Source organism: Boleophthalmus pectinirostris, unplaced genomic scaffold, assembly GCF_026225935.1.
Source record: "Boleophthalmus pectinirostris isolate CB_2022bp ecotype Guang Dong unplaced genomic scaffold, ASM2622593v1 HiC_scaffold_2, whole genome shotgun sequence".
Lineage (NCBI taxonomy): Eukaryota > Metazoa > Chordata > Actinopteri > Gobiiformes > Gobiidae > Boleophthalmus > Boleophthalmus pectinirostris.
Window position 1 is genome coordinate 3,757,933 of NW_026571152.1, and position 19,459 is coordinate 3,777,391.

Sequence of the window (19,459 nt, forward strand, 5' to 3'; positions counted from 1 at the left end):
ATCGCACGGGGATATGAGTCCCTCTTCTGTATCGCAGGGGATACGAGCTCCTCTTCTGTATCGCAGGGGGATACGAGCCCCTCTTCTGTATCGCAGGGGATACGAGCCCCTCTTCTGTATCGCAGGGGGATACGAGCCCCTCTTCTGTATCGCAGGGGGATACGAGCCCCTCTTCTGTATCGCAGGGGATACGAGCCCCTCTTCTGTATCGCAGGGGGATACGAGCGTGTGCAGAGTTTATGCAGCAAAGTGACGAGCAGAACAGCAAAGGGAACGAGGGATCTGTGTGTGTATTCATTATAGGCAAAGCAAAATCACAATCACACAGAAAATGGGTCGCGTTCACATTCTAGAATCAGATGAGGTCATAAGTTCAGCTGGAGGGCAGGGGTCTGGAGAACTCTGTGAGAGGCCCAGTAAATCCATGATTAAATAAAATGACTGAATGAATGAATCAGACAATTTTACCATAGAATTCTGTCTCAGTTTGAAACTAAAGGAACTTAGAATGTTGTGATTTCATGTGACTGTATCCTTTTGTAATACCCCTGTCACACCTTGATGATTTAGCCAGCGTATGCCGACGTACCAGAATTTCCCTAAAACGCTGGCATACGCTGAACTATCAATGTTTTTTTCAATTTTGGTCGCATACATAGTGTATACATAACATGTTAGTAACTTAAATAGATTGTTTTGATAACTTATAGATAATTTATACCAACTAATGCTTAACGTGTTGCCAGCGTCCACAACTTCAGCCTAACGACAGTCTAACCTATGTAGAGCGCACGGCAGCGTATCGCCCACGATCACGTCTCGTCACCAATTAAGTTTTTCACCAATTATTAAGTGTTTTGCATCGGCTCATATGAAATATGGGAGCACAAAGTCTGGAGGAGCACTGACAGTTTCCTCCCCATTTTTATACCGATTCCCCTAAACGCTGCCAATACGTCATTATACAGTAGATACAAGTTAGAAACACGTTCAGTAAGTTCTGCAGTCGTCTGGAACATGTCAAATACATCTGCATACGTCAATATGAGTTGGAGATAAGTTTGATATAAGTTACACACAGTGTTGGGGAGTAATAGATTACTTGTACCAGGATTATGTAATCAGAGTACAAATTATGAGTAACTGTTTTCAGTTACAGTTACTGTTTCAATGAGAGGTAATTGGATTACAGTTACTTTGTTGAAATAAATGGATTACAGGGCGGTATTTTCCTGTTTTCACATTTAGGGCTAAACCAGGACTAAAACCAGGACTAAACCAGGATTAAACCAGGTCTAAAACCAGGTTTAAAACCAGGACTAAACCAGGACTAAAAGCAGGACTAATCTAAGACTAAACTAGGACTAAAACCAGGTCTAAACAATATGACACTTAACAGTAGGTGGACATAAGTGAAGGCAGCAGTGATCGTTACAAACTACATTTTGGGGTATGTAATCTGTAATCTGTAGGGGAATACATTTTAAAAGTCACCTTCCCAACACTGGTTACACATTCATAAGTCATGTGTACACTAGACATTTTCTCAACGTATTTGGACTTATGAGAAACTTACATTTAACGTGTGTCAACGATCACATAACGGGAGGACGTAGAAACATACACTGACATATGTCCAGAAATTTTCAGCATGCTTAAAATTTTCGACGACCTTGCTGTATGTCCACGTATGCCAGCGTGCTTCAGCGTGCGCAGAACTTATACAATACTAACCTAGAACTTATCCGACATACACCAATTTGCCAAATTTATCATACGTCGACATACACTGTCTAAATCGTCAAGGTGTGACAGCGGCATAAAAGCTGCATTATTTAGTTAATACTGAAGTCCTCTACAGAGAACTACATATTCTGTGCATCTGAGGTCTTATTCTGTGTCAGACCAGCTCATTGCAGAGTTTAGACGTCTCCTAACTTGTTCTAAATGTGTAGGTTTCTTGCATTCATATTTCCATTTTCTCTCAAATGTGAATCCTCTTTGTTGTGTTGAAATAGTGCAACTGAATTTTGGTTTAAAATTGACTAACAAATCTAATCACAGTTGCAATATTCAAAAGATGATTTCCCCAAACTGTTCAAAACACATTTGAAGATGATTATGAAAAAATCAGGGAAGGAAATGACTTGACTGATCTACAAGTCGTTTTTATCATGTTAGTGATAAAAATGTCAGGTTTTTAGATGCAGTCCTGAAATGCCATTAGGTGTCACAAAGTCATTTGTTTGATTGAGCAGGTTCTGCTGAAGGGGACGAGGAGGAGGAGGAGGTATGGTTTGTGAATTAGAATGGCATCATGAGGGAAGTGGAAATGTGGCTCCTGAAATGAACCTGGCAGCAGATGAATCCTCTCTATATCTGTGAGCTCCCGAACTCTCCACAATCCATCTGGCCCAGCTCGAGCTGATGCAATTGCCAGGTTCTGACCAATCACAGAGCAGCATTGTGGTTTGGGCGGAGCCAAAGGTGAAGCGCCCAAATGAACCAAAACAAATATAACAGCACCAACAGACGGGATTTAGGCAGGAAGGCAAGACAAGTTTATTTGTAGAGCACAATTCATGCACAAAGTCATTCAAAGTGAATCCGTGTATCATTCGTTCATTTGTTTTTCAATATAAAACCAGAAATAAGAAAACGAAAAAACAACAGTTTTCTTCATTATTTGTCTCCAAAACCAAAATGAAAAAAACGGATAACGATTTGTTTTTTCAGTTTTCGATTTTGTGTTTAAATGAAGAATAGAAAAAACAGATAATGGCCGTTTCTCGTTTACGTGACTTCTGTGACTGCGATGCCAGACTTTTGCACCGTATACGGACTGAACCAGGACTGATCCAAGTCCGGGACCAGACAGGAACCAGACTGGGACTGAGACCGGGACCAGAGCGGGACAAAGACCAAGACCAGTGGTCCAAGCGGTTCCGTGACATCCTTTACATTGGTTCTGTACAGGAAAAGCGAGAATGCGTTGTGAACTACAGGCTCGGATGGGCTGCTCCTGTCCTCTGCGTTTAAGAACCACAGCTGGTTCTGAGGTGGTGCAAAGCATCCGGACAGAAGCGTGAATCCAGTTTGGTTGGTTATAGTTTTGACCATTCGTCCTCCGCGCATTTGGTTCTTCCTCGGGTAAAGCACGTCTCAGGCCGAGGCTCCTGACATCACTCCCCGCTCCAGCTCATCTGAGCCCGGCCTGAACAGGAGCTGCTCCTGCTGGTTGGAATAGTTCGTTTGGACCTGCTGTCCGTTGCACCGTTTGGTGCGAGACCGGAGGCTCAGAGCCCACGGCAGGGCCGGAGCTCGAAGCCGAGGCTCTGACCCCGCGGAGGCTCAGAGTCAAAGCTCGAAGTCCGGTCTGGTCTGGTCTCGGCCTCAGTCCCATTCTGGTCCCGGTCTCAGTTCTGCTCTGGTCCCGCTCTGGTCCCGCTCTGGTTCCAGTCTGGTCACGGACTTGGATCAGTCCTGGTTCAGTCCGTATGCGGTGCAAAAGTTCGGCATCGCAGTCACGGGAGTCACGTAAACAGGAAACGGCCGTTATCGATTTTTTTTCCATTCTTTATTGTAACACAAAATCGAAAACTGAAAAAACGAATCATTATCCGTTTTTTTTTATTTTGGTTTTGGAGACAAATAATGAAGAAAACTGTTGTTTTTTCGTTTTCTTATTTTCGGTTTTATATTGAAAAACGAATGAACGAATGATACACAGATTAAAGTGCTTTAAGAAATACACAATACAAACAAATCAAAACATAAATAATCATCATAAAATTACAAATGCATGGATGAGTCTCTCCAAGTGTGCTTTAGAACAGTATACCTTTGATTTTTGCTTTGATTTGAAGATTTCAGAGCGAGACACTGGAGGTGACTGCTGACATTTAATTTAAGTTTGATTGAACTTAAGTTGGATTTCTCGGCTTGTTGTGCTGTTGTGACGCTTCGACCTTTTCCTGATCATTTTCAGTGACGCCCGTCCCAGATGATAATGTGTAGAACTTAATTCAGAGTGCTACACCCTCCACCACACCATCATCACGTTATCCTGAAACTACATCACAATATTATCACATGTAATCATATCAGTAAATATAGTTACTTCATTAAAAGTCATTTTGTTCTGGTAGGTAATATGGCAAAGAATAAATATTATAATAGTGGTTTAAATTTTATCACAATTTAAGTATTTATGTATATTAGGGCTGGGCAAAATAAAAAGTATTAATCACATTAATCGCATGAGTTTGAGTGTTACCTGCTGGCGCCCCTTTGCACATCCCAGTGCGTGGATTAATTGTCTGTTTTGGGGCATGGTTGGTCCGCGTATAAATAGGCCGCCTATCAGTGGCACATGCTCTTGCTCTTGCTCCTGTGCGCTCACTACACACCGCCTCGCCCTCTGCACACCTGAGCGTGCGCTCGTCGCTATGTGCGCTCCTTTGTCTTGGCTGCTCGGCGCAGGCTGCACGGTGCCTGTTAGCTGTTTGCCTTTTGTGTTTGACCTGGTGGGATCGGCTGTCCTGTTTTCGCCTTTTGTTTGGTGAGGTTAGTTTGGGGATGTCTTTTTTTCCTTTAGTTCAGCGATGTTGGTACCCTGTAGAAGGTAGGTTGGCCCGGTGCCGCATCATTTTGTTTTGTTTGGTCGGCTCACCAGGTCCACCTTTCAGTTGTTACTTTGTTTTTTGGGCACGGGAGGGGTTTTAGTGTTTTTAAAGTAACTTAAAATTAACTTAAAATAAAAACATCTTTTACTTTTGTAACCTTTTCGCCTCCTGTGTCCTCATTAATATGTTTTATCCACCCGGGTCGTAACATTGAGTGTGATTAATCACGATTAATCGCATGTTACACACAAAACCAATGAATGAATAAAAACGTTGTGTATCGCGCACTTTTATTGGAAATGTAAATGAAAGAGCCAAACATTTGTTGTGTAAACAGCATTTCTTTCACAGGGGAACTCTCAGAGACTTCAAGGTATTCTGAAGGCTCAAGAAAAAATATTTTTGTACTAATATATTTTTTCAATAGTTTTTATTCATTGAGTAATAAACACGACACTAGTAATAATTTCTTGATCATTGTTTTAAACTTGGACTGATATTTCTTGGGAAACAAAAGGTTAATATAATGGAATGGAAATGGACCAATCACTATTTTTCTTCCAGTGGTATCTGGGTGAATCAGTGACTCTCCCTGCAGCACTGAACTAAACAAACCTGCAGGAACTTCGGTGTGTGGGAATTATTCTCTGTGTTATTAATGTTTCATTCATGTTAATTCACCATGCAATATAGAAGTAGTGCAATGTTCAATGACATGATGTGGTGTCTGGACTTTGAAGTGTCAGTGGGGTTGGGATATGATGTTGTTATGGAGTTTGAGTGTATATGAGACAGCAGGGGTGGGTCTGAACCTTTTAGCATATGCCATTCTATGATAACATGTGTTGGGTCAAAATTGCTGTGTATGTGTCTGCTGATAATGCTAAATCAACAAGTTAACGTTTTATCAGATGGCTAATATAAAGCCACCTGATTTCCTGTATACTGGCATTGGGGGACGTCATCTAAGGGGACGTCGTCGAGGGGCGACGTGAAAAGATGCTGTGTGGCTGAATCATGTAAATTAACTTGAATCAGAGACCTGTACCAAGACCTTGAACCAATAAAGAGACATGTCTGAGAACTGCTTTAACTCTCCAAGACTCTTCTTTAAGACTCTCTGTTCAGGTTGCCTCCAGGAGTAAGCTGACAGGTGGCTGGAACGAAGTTTGAGATTGACAGTTCTCTTAGCCAATCATATTTCATTGAATTATGGGCGGGATCATATCATGAAATCTTCCGGACCTTTGCAAATACCTTGTGATAGTGAGCAACAGACGTTTACAATAAAAAAATTATAATAATAAAAAATGATGGCGTTAAAATTATTGCCGTGATCATGAATTAATTAGTTAACGCAAAATTAACGCGTTCAACGTTCCCGGCCCTAATGTATATATTTGTTTTGCCTGTAAGAGGTGTTTAAAGTCACCTGCTTCTTCTGAAATTTCATGCTGTACTGTGATTAGCTATCATTCACTCTGAGCGTTGCAGAGACTGACCAACAGCAGAAGTGGATTGGGAAAAAGTGTTGATTGATTTCTATCACTGTATTGCTCCGCCTTGTTCACCTTTAGCTCACATTGATCATATGTTGCATGTCTTTTCCAGGACTGGGAGTTTCCACACTTTATGGGCGATCTGGACATGAACCTGCCCGGGATGTCCACCACTCACGTCAAAGTCAAACTGCCCGTGTGCAAACGGATCTTTAAAGACGAGTACCACATTCACATCACAGGTACAGCAGCATTTGACTTTAAAGGGGTTTAAATGTGATGTGTTCCTTTATCATTATCTTAGTCAAACGTGGTGCTCAGTGCTCTCACACCTCGTGCTCCTCTCACTAGAATGTTGAACCATGATAGAGAAACACAGGCAGGCCACATGATTCATATCCTCCTGCCTAAATGGACAAAATGGGCCATTGCTTCAGGCAGTTACTTTATGGGTCTTGTCATATAAAAGTCTATTAAATGCATAGGTCATATTCTTTAGAAAATCCTGCTTTAACTCTAGTGTGAAGTGCATAGATTCTGTGCTGGTGAAATTGAGGCCCGCGGGGGGATTCTGGAGACGCCCGCGACGACCTCTCAAAGAGCCGTGGGCCGCACCGCAGGCCGCACCGCCCAATGCTACGCCGTGTTAGTTTTGCGAGGATTCACAAGCGTGAATCCCCCGTGGTGCCGCACAAGCACTTGGTGCCCTGCGTGCTGTGAATAATGTGTGTAATGGGGAGCGACAATGCTGAATGCCATGCTGTAAAACATTCCACTCAAAGCAACATTTCCATGAAGGCAGGCAGGTGGCACACCCTCCACCACAGTGTTTACACAGTACATTTTAAACCTCTCAGGCTCAAATTAAATTTTAGTAACAGGAAAAAATCTGATATTTGGGGAAAATGATCATATGGGGTAGTAATATACAATCCTGACTTTTTTTTTGAGAGAGACCTTCACATGCAGTGCATTCTGGGATGTTGAAGATTTGCAGCATTGGTCCAGTGTGGTAAATGAACACTGAAGACTGAAAATGATATGAACATTAACTTTATGTGTTTACCTCTTTTCATCACAATGAAAACATAAAACACAGTGTAACAGCTTCACAGTGGCAGAACAACATCACTTTTTCGTGTGGTTCTCCAAGAAACTAGGGGTGTGCAAAAATATTGGAATATCGATATATCGTATCGTTTAATGTGATGATACAGTATCGATATCGTGGGCTACTGTATCGATATATCACCAAGAGTATTTTTAGGTGTGTTTTACTAAATTATTTTGTTACAGAGCTACAGTTTTGCTGCTTGTGGAGTGAAACTCATTTATGCAACACATTTGACATTTTTACTGTTTTGATGATTAAAATGTTTGTGTTTCATATGAACTTTGCACAAGAAGTGGTTTAACAAAGACTTTTAGTATCACAGCTATGATTTAGCTTTTATTTTTTATTGAACCGTATCGAATCGATTTGAAATATATCATATCGAATCGAAAGTGCACTGTATAGAGATATGTATCGTATCGTGGCCTGTGTATCGAGGTATGTATCGTATCGGCAACTTCTTAATAATACCCAGCCCTACAAGAAACAATTTGTATCCTTTGTAAACAACAAAAGGTACTTTGCACTTCTGACCGTTTGTGTGTAGTCATTCTTGCACAGTCTGCATCGTCCACGTTTATCAGCATGGATGGGAGAAAAGGCTCCTGAGTAAAACAAGCTCATAAAATATGGATGTGGAGTAAGTAGGTAATTGGCATTTAGTTGTTGCAAATCTGCAATGCCTGCCTGAAGAGGGTTAAAGGTTCACACAGTACAGTACAGTCAATAGATAAGTCAGATTGTAGAAGAGCAGGAGTTGGCTCAGTCAGTAGAGTTTTCATTCACTCTGATCCGTAGGTTGGCAGTTCAAATCCTGCTCTAGACATGACGGGCGGCAGTAGATCAGTTGGTGGAGCATTCGCCCACTGATCTGAAGGTTGGCGGTTTGAATCCTGCTCTTGACATAAACATCACAGGTTGAGTGGTCAGATCCCCTGACCCACAGGTTGGCTGGTGTGATTCCAGCTCCCACAGATGAATGCTGTTGTTGTGTCCTTGGGCAAGACACTTAACCCACCTTGCCCACAGTGTCTGCGTACACTGTGTGGTGTGTGAATGTGTGAGTGGTTCCTTGTTGTAAAGCGCTTTGAGTGCCTTGAAGGTGGAAAAGCGCTATAGAAAATATATCATAAATATCATTGGTAGAGCGGTCTGATCCACAGATGAATGCTGGTGTTGTGTCCTTGGGCAAGACCCTTAGCACACCTCACTGCAAATGTCCGAATGGGTGGGTGAGTATGTGTGTGTATGTAAAGTGCTTCGAGTGCCTTGAAGGTGGAAAAGCTCTGTAGAAATTCAGGCCAGAGAATAGTCAAGTCTGTGGAGATGCAAGCCTGCTCACAGTAAAGACACTTGTTTTTTGTTGCAATAAAAGCAATGAAAATGCTTTAACGCTTTAAATAATGCAGACACTCAAGAGCCTTTAGTGTTTGAGCTTAAAGATGACCTCCCGTAGTATAATAATTAAAATACAACTGCAGCTAGAAAAGCCCATCCTTGACTAATGATAGAATAAAGGTCAATGTTTTACTATGGGCTATATTTAGGATCGTGGCTGAGACACCACACACCACCATTCATTGTTCCATGTGGTGCCTGCACAGAATGAAGCAAAGGGCTGCAGATAACTGATGTAGTGGAGCAAAATACAGAAAAATATAAAAATATCCAGGCAGGAGACGAAGTGTGGCCTATTTCTGCATATGATCATTGTACATGGCTGGCTGCTCCAGTGTCCCCGTTTCTGTTTGGCGCGGGTTTGATAGCTCAACCCCACAATGCATCTGTAATATTTATGTGTGTGTGTGTGTGTGTGTGTGATGCGACACCAAGCAGGTGGTTCTATTAGAGTGTGTGTCCGCTTTATTTCCTGTGGTGGATCTCATCACTTCTCACACCAGTGCGTCCTATAATGATGTTGAATATGCAGCCCCAGAAATACTAAAATAAGAAAGCCCAGACATGTGCTGAATACAAGCAATCTCCAAGTCCACACGCACAGCTCACAGACCGTCCCAAACATTTTACACCAGATAAAAACACACATTCTTACGGAGAAATATCCTACAAAATACAAAAAAACAAAAAAAAAAGATCAGATTTTTTCCAGTTGAATGTTAAGCCTGGTGTCCACTGCACGTGTTTTTCTCATAAGATAGTTGGATGTCACACTACACGATGTGAGGAGTAGGAGTGTATGACTGTATGGCTGGCACAAATGCCCGTATCAGATTATGTTTGCAAGAGTGTGATCTTTGTCCTGGTCTCAATCCTACAACCCAACATTTAGCTACAACTCAAAATGTCCCCATGATCAGCCTCTCTCAGATGACTCCAGATGGTGCAGTGGACCTCCGGCTTTACTACCCCCAACCTCCATCCAGCCTCCATCAGCATGTAGCATAGGGTGACCATATTTCCATTTGTGAAAACCCGGACGCAGGACAGGATGCAAAAAACTGACATGTCCAGGGAAAAATGGACGTTTGGTCACCCTAATATATCACGAAATATCTAATGCTAAACCGAAGGCTAAAGAACATTTAGAAACATTAAACATCTGTAACTTAAAGGACAGAATATAGTCAGATTGAACCTTATCAAGTGTTGGTGCATGTGAGGAACCTGTGACACACTTTATGTGCTGATGAGCAGAGCTGTAATACGTCACACTTTAACTCGTGAGTAGGAGTTACCAGTTGGAGGGACGTTCCGGGTCGGAGGTGTGAAATATCCCAGTTACCAGCTGCCTGGAACGCACCATCGGTGAAGTAGGGCCATTGCTAAAGTAATTCACATTGGAAAACAAAACATTCTTTCTTTTGAATGGTCAGAATCCACTAACATGGCGTCATATTGGTATTTTCTTGGGAAAATATCCTAAAGAAAAATTTGCAAATGTTGAACCTGATTCATTGATGAAAGTGACTGAACAATGATCATGTCCTGTGTGCATGTCCAAAGAGCAATAAAGTCCTATAATGTTGTGATGTCTTCTGAGGCTCAGGATTTGGGCTGGGCCTGATCAGGGGCGTGTTCTCATTACATTCCAGGATAGAGCATTAAAAAAATGTTAATAAAAGCTCCTCCAGCTCCTCCAGCGTCTCTCAGCCCTCTGCACCGTGCGCCTTTATTACATGTAGAGTCATTGAAACGCTCGCTGGCTCTCAGAGGTCATTAACCCTGATGCATAGCGCGCCCATTAACCATTATGGAGATAGCTGTACTGCCCCGTGATTGGTCAAAGCTTATTAGCGGCCCAGTGTTGAGGAGGGGGAAGGAGGACGGTGTCACGTACATCTGGTATCACAAGAGAAGATATCTGTGGAGCTAATGTAGCGACAGAGGATATTAATCTTAATTTGAGTACATTTTCAGCCCCGAGGAGGACTCGGTGTAATGGGTGTGAAGAGTGGGGAGAAACATTCATAAAACCAACAGAGCTGAGCATTCAAACTGAGCCGTACTTTTATGCACATTGTATGGGCTTTTATTTGATTTTTTCAATCTACATCAATAAACAGAAGGACATGGGTTTGTCCCTGCTTTGTCTGTTCACAATGAGGAATCTATATATTTATATATCTACATCTATATGAAAAACACCAGTACGGAGGAAAAATCTGTGTGTTATTGGTTCATTCATTTTTCAAAATAAAACCAAAAATAAGAAAACGAAAAAACAACTATTTTCTTCATTATCTGTGCCCAAAACCAAAAAGAAAAAAAAAAAAAAAAAAGATGTTTCCTGTTTACGTGACTTAAACTGCAATGCTGGACTTGAACCAGGACTGAACCAAGACTAAACCAGAACTGAACCAGGACTGATCCCAAGGACTAAAACAGGACTAAAACAGGACTAAGGCAGGTCTAAACCAGGACTGAACCAGGACTTAACCAAATCTAAACCAGGACTGAACCTGGACTGAACCAGGACTGAACCAGGTCTAAAACGGGTCTAAACCAAAACTTAACCAGGACTAAACTGGTCTCAGTCCTGATCTTGTCCCGGTCTTGTCCTGGTCTCAGTCCCAGTGTCTGTCCTGGTCCTAGTCCCGGTCTGGTCCTGGTCTCAGTCCTGATCACCTGACAGTCTACGTGGGTGCAACTCCAGGCTCATCCCCACACTCACTCCTGGTTCAGTCCTGTTTTAGTCCTGGTTCAGTCCTGGTTCAGTCCTGGTTCAGTCCGGTTCAGTCCTGGTTTAGTCCTGGTTCAGTCCTGTTTTAGTCCTGGTTCAGTCCTGTTTTAGTCCTGGTTCAGTCCTGGTTCAGTCCTGTTTTAGTCCTGGTTCAGTCCTGGTTCAGTCCTGGTTCAGTCCGTATGCGGTGGAAAATCCAGCATCACAGTTTACGTCACGGAAACTGGAAACGGTCGTTATCTGTTTTTTTCGTTTTTTTTTTTCATTTTGGTCTTCGAGATAAATAATGAAGAAAAATGTTGTTTTTTCATGTTCTTATTTTTGGTTTTATTTTGAAAAACGAATGAACGAATGATACACGGATTGTGAAAGCTCCAAGAGATTTTTGTTACTCACAGGCCAGCTGAATCTACCTATTCACTGACATAGATCCTGTTTACCACCACTCTCTATAGAGTATGTATATTTTGTTACTTATTTTCTTCATAATTATTTTGAGCAGGCCATGCCACAGTTTCACCTGAGTGCAGCTCTTACGGATAGTCAGATATTCCAGGCCTAAGTGAGTCGTTTAAATTCGTGTAGTTGGCCTCTTTTATCCATAAGTCAGCCGTAGTGTAAAAGAGGAGAGAGTGATGAATGGAGCTGATGCCGGATCAGTGTGTCTGCGCTTCGCTCTTAAATCAGATTTCAGACAGGCCTGACTCCAGCAAGAAATGTGCCCATTGTTCCAGCATCATTCTATACATAAAGAAGAGGAGCTAGGAGCGCTCCATCTGATCATATATTCATTTTTGTTATGATTTATTATTGAGCCCACAAACAAGTATGCATTTTATGAAGCCATGTGTGAAACCAGGGACATTTCTTTCCTCATTCCTGTGTCATTGTCTTAAAGGTGAGGTATTGTATTTTTCGCTCCGGAGTATAAGTCGCACCAAACAAAAAATGCATAATGAAAAAGAAAAAAAGTCGCATTGAACTATAAGGCTACGTTCAGACTGCAGGGCTTAACGCTCAATTCCGTTTTTTTTGTGAAATCCGATGTTTTTGCGAGGTCATTCACATTTCCAATTAAATGTGACTTGTATGTGACTCCAGTGTGAACAGTAAACGGCCCAAAAGTGTCCCACATGTGCACTGGAGACACGACGACGTCAACCGCAGCGAGCGTCTCTGTGTTTACGGAAGTTGTCCAAACATGGACGCAGCATTGAGCACCTGGAGATTTTAAAGTTCCTCTCGTACCTGGAGCCAGAACATGAACAACTTACTTGTTTTAAGGAGGAGATTGAGAAGGAGAAGGACAAGGTTTTTGGTCGTGGTGTTTTGTGGGACAGCGGCAGCGACGTCCGTTGAAAGGAACGTGTGGATGTGGAGACGGAGCCAAGAGTGGTGAGTGGTGATGTGCTTCACTTCAGTGACACAGAGTTCATTAACAATTTTCGCCTACTTCAGTGCAGAATAGTGACGTTTGTGGCTTGTTGATAACGTGTAGGTGGATGAATGCACTTTGGCCGTTCACACTGAAGTCACATGTCAGAAGATCAGATATGTATCAGTTTCAGGAGCACATATCCAAGTGTCCTGGGTCACATTTGAAAAAATCTGATCTGTGTGGTTCAGACTGTCATTAAAAGATCAGATACAGGAACATAGGGGCCAAAAAATCGGATTTGAGTCTCTTCAGGCTGCAGTGTGAACACAGACTAGGTCGCACTTTTTAGGGGGAAATGTATTTTATAAAATCAGAGACCAGGAACCGACATTTCATAACAAATCGATTTCAGTATCGGAACTAAAAAACCTGAACGGTGCATCACTAACTGCAGTGCCAGGAATGTTCCACACTATGTCATTGTTGCATTTATTGGATTACAGGTGGATCATTTGATAATTAAAGACAAGAACTGATCGTGGAACTTTCTCGGCCAAGCAATAACTCCATAACTCCACTAGAATGTTACATACTGCACCTTTAAACTCTGGCTGTACGGTTGTGTCCCACATGTACAGCACAAGTACAGAGTGACCAGATGTCTCGACTGACTCGGGACAGCCCCAGTTTTGAGTCTGTGCCCCATGTCCCAGTAATTTGTCTCAGTTTTATACAAGAAATGTCCCAGATGTAGATATTTTTGACCAATCTGATATCTGGCAACAGTAAAGAGAGGAATATATTGTCATTTGTTTAGTGAAAATACAGTAAACCTGCTTGAAAATGACTGTAAGACCGATTATGACTGACACAAGTGAGTGGAAAATGGACAATGTTACGCTCTCTTTTAATTGTTGTATTTAAAACAACCATCCGAACTTGGTTGTGTTACCAGTAAAGTATCTACTAAGTCCCACCGCAAGCACCTAGTGAGTCATGGACCGTATTTTAAAGGTTCTATTTTGAGTAAAATGAACTCTTGTGAGCTTTAAGTCATGTTATAATACTGTCACCATGTTATAATGCTGTCACACCAGGCTATAAGTCGCACTTTTTGGAGGAAATTTATTTTATAAAATCAGAGACCAAGAACTGACATTTCCTGATGAAAGTCAAGTTGTAGTAACAACAACAGAAGAGAGAACAACAGACTGTTAACATCACATATGAACAGTTCTTCAGATAAACTATAACATAAACATCAGAACAGAACAAGTTTAACCAAACTCTCCATCTCACTCCAAATCACTAAATCCATTCAATTCTTCATCCTCGGTGTCACTTCTGAACAACTCGGCCTCGACGTCTGGAGTTAAACATAGCACCGCGTCCACAGGTCTCCATGAAGAACAGCTCAGGTCAATTAAACACAATCAATCAATGAACCTGCCCAGGGACGACAGGTGCTACAACCTGATACAAACATCTCTCCTATTAAGGTTCATGTAAATTATGCACTGTCCCTGTCTCACTAAATAAATAAATAAAATAAATAAATTCAGCATCAGTTCAAGTTACAATTATTGGGGTCTTTCTGAATCCCGACAGGATGGTTTCGGTGTCACTGAAGTCCAGACTTTGTCCATCCATCCAGTGACTTCAGGAAAGTTTCATGGTGCATCCTCCCGGTGTCACAAGTTTCTCTCTCACTCCAAACTTTCTTTCTGCTGCTCGATTATCTTTTTCAGCTGCAGATTTCATCGTCTTTATCGTCTTTATCGACTGACATGATACAGACAGGACAGTCTCTTTCTGCAGGAGACATGTGCAGTAGAGTGAAGTGACACTGGTACAGGAGGAACAGGAGCAGCAGATACTCACACACAAGACTAGAGCCTCTCAGCACTTCAGTGTGAAAATGTTAATATATAAGTCGCACTGGAGTATAAGGCTACGTTCAGACTGCAGTTCCAATTCCGATTTTTTTGTGAAATCCGATGTTTTTGCGAGGTCGTTCACATTTACAATTAAATGCGACTTGTCTGTGACTCCAGTGTGAACGGTAAACAGCCTGAAACTGGAGACACGATGACGTCAACCCCATGCGTCAACCGCAGTGAGCGTGCTCTGTGTTTACGGAAGTTGTCCAAACATGGACGCAGCATCGAGCACCTGGCGATTTTACAGTTCCGGTTTCCGCCTGCTTCAGCGCAGAATAGTTACGTTTGTTGCTTGTTAATGACGTGTAGGTCGGATGAATGCACTTTGGCCCTTCAGACTGAAGTCGCATGTCAAAAGATCAGATATGTATCGGTTTCAGGACCACATATCCAAGTGGCCTGGGTCACATTTGAAAAAAATCAGATCTGTGTGGTTCAGACTGACATTAAAAGATCAGATACAGGAACATAGAGCCGAAGTCGCAAGAAACACCCAAACCATGAAAAAAAGTGTGACTTTTAGACCGAAAAATGCGGTAAGTCATTTTCAAACTGTAACAGCAGGAAGTTGGCAGATTATTTAAAATGTGATTATTTACACTCTAGACTCCACAGACTCTTTGGCTAATCGCTGCTATTCTGTTGGGACATACTGACTGTAAACTGAGCATTTGTTGTGTCTTGAGTAATTCCCAGTTCAAAGCTGAAGCCAAAATAACTAAATATTAGATTAGGGGACTTGTTAATAAAGTAAAAAAAAACACTTTAGGCAGAATTCTTAAATTTTTTTCAGTTTGTTTTATTTGTGGGTTTGGGATATTAGGAGCTTGTTAGTTTCCCTTCATTAAGTGGTTGACCTAAGTGAAGAAAGGAGGTAACGGGGTAGAATCCATGTAGCATTTATTCATTCGTTTTTCAAAATAAAACCAAAAATAAGAAAAGGAAAAAAAAACAACAAAAAAACACTTTTCTTCATTATTTATCTTCAAAACCAAAAATGAAGACATGGATAACAATTTGTTTTTTCTGTTTTCAATTTTGTGTTTAAATGAATAATGGAAAAAAACGTCCATTTCCTTGACTTAAACTGTGATGCTAGACTTTTGCGCTGCATTGGGACTGAAATATGACTACACCAGGTCTAACTTTGGACTAATCTTGAACTTGAAGGCGAGAGAACCCCGAGCCCGTGGAGCAGGGTGTCCGCAAAATGCAACCGGGCGACAGCTGTACTGAGCTCCGGTCCTTTCTCCTGCAATCACCTGACAGTCTACACCTCCAGCTCGTCCCGACACTCAGTCCTGGTTCAGTCCTGGTTCAGTCCTGGTTCAGGTCTGGTTCAGGTCTGGTTCAGGTCTGGTTTCATCCTGGTTCAGTCCATATGCAGCACCAAAGTCCAGCATCTCGATCAGTGTTTCTTCTGCTCAGTAAATATTGCCTGTGAGGTGATGTTGTATTTTTGACAGTCGAGTCGTGTCTGTGAATTCGTATTCGTACTGAAGAATAATAATGCATCAGTTTTATATGGCTTTTATATTTATTCATTCACTCGGTGGTGGTAAACTACTACTGTAGCCACAGCTGCCCTGGGTCAGACTGATGAAGCAAGGCTGCCAATCTGCACCATCTGCCCCTCCAACCACCACCATCACTCACACACACACACCACTTTCATACTAGGCAATGAGGGTGCTTAGGCAAAGTGCCTTGCCTAAGGACACAACAACAGTTTTTACAACTGGCGCCTCACTGTGGCTCCTGATTTGTCTCCCATCCAAATACTAACGATGAGGCTTTGAGAAGCCAGTATGGACACGAAAGTGTAATCGTACATTTTCACTTCTTGATTGTAATTCTTGATGTTGTCAATTCATATTCTGATGGTTACAATACATTTTATGAATGACTGGGCTCGAGAGTTTACGAATATTTATTTCATGTTCAACTACAGCCAAATATGAACTTCTGTCCTATGCACATATAAATACTTTTGGGGGAATAGTGTTATTTTGTTAACACGATCGCCTAAAATGTTAGAAAAGTGCAGTTTAAGTCACGGAAACGGGAAACAGCTGTTATCTGTTTTTCCTTTATTCATTTAAACACAAAATTGAAAACTGAAAGAACTAATCATTATCGTTTTTCTTTTTTTCATTTTGGTTTTGGAGACAAATAATGAAGAAAATAATGAAAAAAATTCGTAAATATTTTTTGTTTTCTTATTTTTGGTTTTATTTTGAAAGACGCATGAACGAATGATGCACCGATTGGTAGTCCTTTACTCGATTAATCGGTTGACTCTTCATTTTATTTCGATTATAAGGACAACAACAGTGACGAGGAGGAATGAGTGAGTTTGTATTTTTGGGGTCAAACTCATGATTCACAAGTTTAATCTGCCTTCATATAAATACATTCTTCTAGTTTTTACATGAGCTCCCCCTGCAGGTGTAGTTTTGTGAGTGCAGTTTTTTTTTTTTTTTTGTCAATGAATCAACTGGCAGCGCGTCTCTTTAGTCGATCACATGTCTTTAATCGACCAAGAATTTCTTTAGTCGACTACAGCCCTAGAAAAGACCACAGAATACATTTTAAAAGTTGCAAAAGGTCATAAACTTCTTATTAATTAATGATTTAATGACGTTTTTCTCTCTCATTTCAGGAAAGTGGTTCAACTACGGCATCATCTTCCTGGTCCTGATCTTGGACTTAAACATGTGGAAGAACCAGATCTTCTACAAGCCTTATGAGTACGGCCAGTACGTGGGTCCAGGCGAAAAGATCTACACCGTGGAAGAACCGGAGACCCTCGCCAACTTCAACCACTCCACCCTCACCTACGAGTGGCGCTACACCAACGTGGACCCGCGCACCAACCTCACCTACGTAACCCGGGACATGTTCCTGCACAGCCGCTACGTGGGGGCCAGCCTAGATGTCAAATGTTTAGCCTTCATCCCGAGTTTAGCTGCTTTTGTGCTGTTCGGATTCTTCATCTGGTTGTTGGGGAGATTCCAGGACAGCGAAACGTTCACAGAAAACCCAGATAAAACATACGAAAGGATAAAGAGGAAATCCCCGTCGGAGTACAGCTCTAAAGACATGGGGACGACGCCGGAGGAGCTGCACGCCGCAATGACGGACAGTTTAAAAAAGTCTGGAACACCGATGTTGCTGTCCGTAGACGGGCCTCATTTTGGGGCGACTCCTTCGACCAATTCGACGATCTCCATGGAAACGCAGGAGACACATCCGAGCATCGTGATTGACAGTGTGGAGCAGGACGAGCCGGCCGTGTTTTTTGACGTACACAAACTCTCCCCATAAAAAAAAAGAATGCAAACATGCTGAATACTTTCAATGCACTGTTACAAAGGAATAACAGCTCACGAGTTCAAATGATTTGAATTCAGATTCAGATTCTGTTGTTTAATAGGGACTTTAGAAACACATAATTAGAATACGTTTGATCATAGATTTTTCAGCTTTTTAAACTTCAGACGTTTGATGGGGGCTAATAAACTATGTAGCAATGCATGACCAAAAAAATTTATTTTTTTTATCCTCACATTATGTTCCGTTTGATTCTTTGCAGTGACATCACGCTGGGTGTGTTCTACCTGTATCTCTAATGCTGGAAGGTTTAGGAGTTACCAGAGGTGGGACTTACAAGTCGTGACTTGGACTCGAGTCAGACTTGAGTCACTCTTTTTAGGACTTGAGACTTGACTTGATAAAATAGACTTGGGACTTGACTTGGACTTGAAGGTAAGTGACTTAAGAATACTGGTGCTCCTACTAAAAAGATATGTTTTTAGAAAATACTTTTCTCTTTATAGGTTATACATGCAGTACTTGTCCCCCTACTTCTGTTTGGTACTTTGGATGTAACTGAAGTACTGTGATATTGTATCCTCAAATGTACTACAGTAATATACAGTACAATACAGTAAAACAGAGGGAACTACTGTACATACAGTAGAACATGATCCTTCCATTTCAGACACATGAGAAAATAACTGTCATTTAGCTCTGAAAATCTGAATTCTCTTTATTCTGACTGTAATGATTCACACTAAGATATTGACAAGACATTTAAAATGTCTTCAAAAAAGGAAAAAAAGGACATTTCTACAACCGTTATATAAATACCATGAATATACTATGACTTTTAAAGTACAGTTTAGTTAAAAATTCATATAAATTGCAAAAAAAACACTATATTTCGTTTAGAGACCTGAAATGACTTGAAGCTCAAAGCAGACGACTTGCACATGACCTGGACTTATGGGCCAGTGACTCGAGACTCGACTTGTCTTTATGTGACTTGGGACTTGACTCAGACTTGAGGTCAAAGACTTGAGACTTACTTGAGACTCACAAAACAACGACATGGTCCCACCTCTGGGAGTTACCATGGTGACACAGTGCACACATTAACAAACATAGTCACAGATGTTTTAAGATGGTCTGAAAACTCAAGAATAAGATTTCAAAACACATTTGGATCAGTATGTTGATGGTTCCGTTTAGGTGTTTGCTTATGAGTAACTGGAAACTGTTGGCTAATGTTAATGAACTTGTGACTGTAATTTTATGTGTGAGAGATTTTTAACAACAAAAATCAGTTCTTACTGGTGAGACTGTGTTAAAATAAAGCACAGATTTAAGTCTAACAAAGTCTCAGACAGAGCAGAGCCTACAGTTAGCATCACATCCCCGAGGTATGCTGATGACATCACCTGCAAAGTATCAATTCACT

General features: G+C 41.4%; 1 protein-coding gene across 1 annotated transcript in view; it reads left to right on the forward strand.

Annotated features, from left to right (window-relative positions):
* Window positions 1–18,024, forward strand: part of tmem117 (transmembrane protein 117) — a 147,636-nt gene extending 129,612 nt beyond the window's left edge. Inside the window, 2 exon segments of the mRNA XM_020933470.2 lie at window positions 6,237–6,366; window positions 17,360–18,024. Of these exon segments, the coding sequence (XP_020789129.2) occupies window positions 6,237–6,366; window positions 17,360–18,024 (795 nt within the window).
* Window positions 18,025–19,459: the final 1,435 nt, after the last annotated feature.